The sequence below is a fragment of the Eubalaena glacialis genome, chromosome 10 (genome assembly GCF_028564815.1).
Source record: "Eubalaena glacialis isolate mEubGla1 chromosome 10, mEubGla1.1.hap2.+ XY, whole genome shotgun sequence".
NCBI classification, from domain to species: Eukaryota; Metazoa; Chordata; class Mammalia; order Artiodactyla; family Balaenidae; genus Eubalaena; species Eubalaena glacialis.
This window is the reverse complement of record NC_083725.1, coordinates 83,793,635-83,799,634: the sequence shown is the minus strand read 5'-3', so window position 1 is coordinate 83,799,634 and position 6,000 is coordinate 83,793,635. Positions and strand designations below refer to the sequence as shown.

Genomic DNA, 6,000 nt, shown 5'->3' with positions numbered 1-6,000 from the left:
CGTGGGGAGAGGGTGGCAGAGCACAGCGTTTCAGCCGTGTCTCTTGGCCTCCAAATCCATGCTTTTTGCAGAGGGCCGTGGCTGCCTTAAGGTATGCAGCCTCAGAATGGCCAGTCTGTTGTGTTTCGAGGCATTCCACCAATGACGGAAGAGTCTGTTGACAGCCCACCCCAGGCCCCAGGTTTCCAGACCCTTTTCAACCTTGATTCCTGGTCCCCTCTGCTTTTTTTTTTTTTTTTTCCTCTTTCCCATTCCATTCAGCTTCCTGGCTCACACTCTATTCTCTCTCCTGGCAAAGGTGCCTCAGACCTAGCTAAGGTTTCCGAACAGCCTCTGCCTCCCAGGCCCTGCCTCTGACTGTTTGCCTGATTCTTTTACCAAACCCTGAAGTGCCAGGATCTTCCCAACCTGAGCACAGAAGGGTTAAATCAGAGGCTGAGTGTGAGGGCCCTGATAGAGGACTAGACCCCCCAGTGAGGTATAGCAGGAGCTAGAGGTTTCCCTAGCTGCAGGTGGGAGCAGACCTAGCTCTGTACCCCAGCTCTCCCCTCTGTAAGTGCATACAAGCCCTATGAGAAGTGGTTTTGTAAGCGACGAAGAGCAGAGCAGATGCCAGACAGGATCTTCATGGATGATCCAGACCAAGGCACAGGCAGCCCTGGCATCCAGGCCCAGGGTTGGCATCAGGGACGTCTAGGGCTGAAACCAGAGACAGGTAGAGACCAGAAGCACAAGATCATTTGTGATCAGGGTGGGTATATAACCAGCACTTCCCCCTCCCAAGTGGAGGGGGCAGAGCTGTAAGAGTGGACAAGGCCTCAGTCCTAGAAGGCAGATGACTGAGACAGAGACTCTGCCTGCCAGAGCATCAGGTGGAAAGCCAGGCGCTGGGATGGGGCCAGTGTCTGAGCCAGACAAGCAGCAGTGAGACTGAGTGTTGTGAAAACTCTTTAACAGTAATATTAGTTACCACTTACATGGTGCACTCTGTGCTAGGAACTCTTATAAGAGTTTTATGTTTTCTCATCTCAATAATATTTTGAGTTAGGTACTACTACTGTGTACCTATAATATTTTGAGTTAGGTCCATTTTACAGATGAGAAAACTGAGGCACAGAGAGTTTGAGCAAAACTCCTGATCTCCTCCAAGACTGGCAGCATGACCCTTCACATTGATAGATTGAAATCAGCCATGGTGGGAGCATTTACACCTGGGAAATCAGCAAATGCCACAAATCATGGCTTTTTAATTTTTTATTTAAAAAAATTTTTTTTTCTGAGAACCAGTTTACTAGCACACCACCAGACTCATCCCAGAGCCTCTGCGGACCTCACCTATGGGAGAGAAGTCCTGTATTAATTGAGAAGCAGGCAACGCCTGACACACTAGACGACAGCATTTTTAGGAGCTTACTGGGCCCTATCTAAGCATTTTGCATGCATCTCATATAAAAACTTCATGTGAGGATCAAAATTCATTTAATCTCCCTAAGAACCCTCTGAAGTGTAGACACTGCTTTCCTCATTTCACAGATGAGGAACCTGAGGCACGGAGAAGTCAAGTATCTTGCCCAAGATCAGGCAGCCAGTGAGGGAGCCTTGATTCAGACTCGGGCAGCCCAATCCCAAAGCCTGTGCTTTGTGGCGTTTTTAATGAGCCATTTATAAATGCTCAAACCCTAGCTTACTTTTCATTTATTTTTTCAAGAATAGCTCTTGAATATCTGCCTGCTGCCAGATAGGGTATTAAATACAGCAAACAGGAACATCCACGTCAGAGGCCGTACACCTAGTGGTTTCAATAAAGCCTGGGCCTGGGGTTGAGGCAAATGGAGTTTGAAGCCTGCTTCTGCAGCCTACCAACTGGGTGACCTTGAGCAAGTGACTCAGTCTCTCCAAGTCCTCATCCGCACATGTGTAGGAGGCGGCTAACGGTGTTTTAGTTCATAGGGTTATGGTGAAGGATGAGTGATGTAATACATGTACAGCACTTGGCAAGGTATCCAGCACTTAGTAAGCACTCAATAAAAGGAGGCTGCCATGATTATAATCCACAGGTTTGTGTTCCGGTAGCTCCGTGTGAGGTGGGGATACAGGCATCAAAGATTCACCGAGGGACTTCCCTGGCAGTCCAGTGGTTAAGACTCTGCACTTCCATTGCAGGGGGCATGGGTTCGATCCCTGGTCGGGGAACTAAGATCCCGCATGCCACGTGGCATGGCCAAAAATAAAATGAAAAACTAAAATAAGTTTTTAAAACAATAGATGATCACCGAATAGAGCGTGAGAACAGAAGGCGGGTACCCAGTTCTTCCTAAGGGAGACAGGGAGGGTTCTGCTGAGGGGGTCACATTTGAACAGGGTCTTGAAAGAGTCTTAAAGAGTTTTCCAAGCAGAGAAGGGAAAAGGGGGCTTTTCCCTGAAGGGAAAAGTGCATTCCAAGGCATCATAAGTAGGAGCAAGCATCTAACAGAATGGAAATACCAGAACACCCCCCTCCCGAGAGGTGTGATCACGCCTTCACATTTGTAACTGTTTCCTCCTTGTAAATTAAACTGTATACCTGGAGCATGGGGGGTGTAGAAAGAGGGAGCAGAGGGGGGGTGTTTTCAGAATCTTGGAGAGCAGATGGTTAAACCAGATGACCTTTGAACTCTGAAATCCCGCTGTTCGATTGATCATCTCTGGGCTCCTGTCCACCACACGGATAGGACTGTCCTCAGTACATACTGATCCACACAGCTGAGCTGGGCCTCCATGAGTAACTGGCTGGGGTGGGAACACCTTCCCCACTTGAAGGTTGGGCAGCCTCTGCCCCAGGCTGCATGGACCAAGGGCTTGTTTCCCTGGTGCTGGGAGCACCCTCTGCTGCTTCCCTGCCACGCCACCACCTCCGCCTCATCAAACCTTGATAGCCCCAGAATTGAAACTTGACCTTAAGGAAAGGCCCTTAAAAGTCATTAAATTCAATTCCTTTGATTTTCATTTGTGGCTACTGACACTCAGATTAGAGGAAATGACTGGACCAAGGTCCTACAGTGGCCTAGGACTAGAGCCCAGGGCTGCTGGGTCCTTGGCCATGGAGCACATTTGTTCCTCCAGTAATGGAGCACAGCTGCCACCATCATGCACACTCTCTGCTCCAGCCAGTCTCCCAAGGAGGGCTTCCGGGGCCGCTGCTTCAGGTGGAGAAACCAGAGGTCGGGGTCCAGGGCAGCACTTCCTGTCGTTCTGTTCCTGGGGAGGACACACAAGGTAATGGCCCCGCAGCAGTGAGCTCCTTCAGAGCCCTGGGGACTGGAGTCTCCCTCAGGCTCCTTCACTGACTCACCCACTGTGAGAGTCTAGCACAGTCACTTCACCCCCTGAGCCTCAGTTTCTTCATCTGTAAAATGGGGATGATGCCCCAAAGACCTATGGTGAGGATTTTTCAAAGAACATCTATAACGCAACTGCTGTAGTCTGCTGTTACGTTCGTGTTCACTCTCTTCCTATTTTCAGAGTGTTGTTTTCAACGAAGGCTGAAAGCCAGAAGAGAAGAGAGCTGAGGAATATGGGCGGCGAGAAGCAGATCTGTCATTACTAGCTTTGTGGCCTTGGGCAGGTCACTGCACTTCTCTGGATCTCTATTTTCTCATCTAGAAACTACAGGTAATGATAGTATGTTCCTTCTAGGGCTGTTGTGAGAATTAAGGTCTGCCTTATGTCTCTGGGAAAAAGGGGAGAGAGGAGGAAGACACGGAGAAAGAACATCACAAATGAGCACCTTGGTAAATCTCCCTGTCTGTACTCCCTTCCCACATGCCCTTGTCACACTGAATTTCTTTCCATTCCTTGAGTGTGCCCTGCTTCCTCTCAACTTCAGGCCCATTCACGGGCCTCCTTCTGCCTGGAGCACCCCAGCTGCTCCTCTCTCACTCCACAGCTTCTGACCCCCCACTCCTCCTTCATGTCTCATCAGAGATCCCTTCCTGGGAATCTTCCCTGACTCCTCTGCCTCACTGGGGGCCTCACCAGCATCCCCACAGCACCCTGCACGTCTCCCATCAAACGGGCCACCTGTGTTCCATTGCCTTTTGCTTACCTGCACTCCCCCACTGTGCCGTGAGAGCGTGTACTTCATTATATCCCCAGGGCCTCACCCCGTGGCCTGCACATAGTAGGTGTTTGGTAAACACTAGGTGAACACATGAATGTTCCAGTCCCTGAATTGGACTCACAAGAAAGATGGAAAACTCTGTTGCCGAGCACCCCCCCCACCTCTTTGCAAGCTGGGCCTCTCCAGCACCCTTCCATCTTCCCTTCCCTGGGGTGCCTGCCAGCCCCACACCCCAGTCTCCCACCAACAGAGCAAGTTGGAGAAGTCATCATTCATCTGGGCACGTCCCAAGCAGAGAACACTCAGACCCTGTGTTTGGGATCCAGAACACTCTGAGTTTGCAGTCTGCTCAGACGTGGGGACAGATGGCTGGACAGTGGACAGGTGGGCAGGGAGGGTAGGCAGCTTGGCAGGATGGAAATAGCAGTGAACTAAGCATTGGGAGTCCTGGGCTCGGAGCCTATTTGTTCCACGAGTTTGCGGCATGCATCAGTCTAAGCTCTGTGGTTGCCAGCAACAGAAACTGAGTAACTTAGGCAGGAAAGCTGCTTGTTAGAAGGCTTTGGGGTGTGACACAGAATGACCTGTGGTCTTGGACCCTCCCTGTAGCAAGGGACAAGCAGAGCACCCGGGGAAGAGAGAGGTAACTCCGAAAAGGGAATCTGGATTTTTAACCACCTGAAAACAATTGTTCACACCTTGTGTGACCTGAGGCAAGTCACTTAACCTCTCTTGCCTCAGTTTCCCTATTTGGATGTTCTAAAGCCAGCCTCTCTCCTCCATTCACATCTCCAGTGTGCTTTGTGCTGAGAAGGCTTCCTGCCCTGGCCCCAGATGGTGCCTTTCCCCATCCAGACACCTTAAGGATGATGATGAGTGAGCGCGGTGAGCAAGCGTATGTGTGCTTCCCTGCTGCCGCCCCAGGGAGGAGGGGTGAGGCCTCTCCACCTGCCTGCTTTGGGACACGTGACTCATTTGCATGAGGTGGTCAGCTGGTTTTCCATGAAGCCAGAATGTCCTCTGCCCCTGTACACTGAACGTGCTGATGAAAATCTGGATGGCATTATGGGTCTCTTTCCGGCCATGGTCTGGCCATCTTCTCCAGGTTGGGAAGCTCCTGGCTAGATTCTGCCCTCCCAGAACCCCAAAACCAGTAACCCTAAGACCCTGCCACTGCCCTCCATTTGACCTTTAACATGTACATCAACAGGCTCGGGCCCTGAACACCTGGGATGCAGGGGGTGGCTGAGGGGGTAGGGATGCTCCTAAGTCACTGGCTGCCTGGTGGGGGAGACAGGTACACAGACAGCTAACTAAGCAGCAGAACAAAGTCAGATGCAGAGAGGAGTGTGAGCCAGGGGTGCGGGGGCGTGGCCCAGAGATGGGAGAGCGTGATTCTTCCCGGGAGATCGGGGTGCTTCGTGGAAGAGGTAACGCTGCAAATGAGTAAGATTTGACAGGAGGAGGAAAGGAAACATCAGGCTGAGGTAACAGCACAAACAGAGGCCTAGAAGTGGGAGTGGACAGGTTTGATACAGAGAATAGGGATGTCTGGTGGGATTGGAGCTTCAGGAGGGTGGCAGAGGCTCTGAGTTGACAGTTCGGGGTGTCTAGAGGGCCCCGGGAGCCCCAGGAGCATGAAGCCCAAGGTAGAGGGCATGTCTGCCTGGGGTTGGGTCAGGAGGTTCCTGGGGGCTCAGCCTCCCACCCAGGAATCTGGCTTCAGCATCCCAGTTCCTCCTCACCCCTCACCCACCTGGGAAGAGGGCGCAAGCTCCTCTGCCTCCCTCCCCAAACCTGTCAGCTATTTCTCTGCGTACGACCTGGGCAAAGCTGGCATCCACTCCAGGATGCCTCCTGACAGCACCCACCCATCTACCATCCCACCCCCCAGGCAGAGG

At 51.7% G+C, this 6,000-nt stretch overlaps 1 protein-coding gene across 1 annotated transcript in view; it reads left to right on the top strand.

The window, feature by feature from the left end:
- Positions 1-5,736: 5,736 nt before the first annotated feature.
- Positions 5,737-6,000, top strand: part of PTPN5 (protein tyrosine phosphatase non-receptor type 5) — a 37,873-nt gene continuing 37,609 nt past the window's right edge. Inside the window, exon 1 of the mRNA XM_061203744.1 lies at positions 5,737-5,999. Within this exon, the coding sequence (XP_061059727.1) occupies positions 5,737-5,999 (263 nt within the window). The remainder of the gene's footprint in view (position 6,000) is intronic.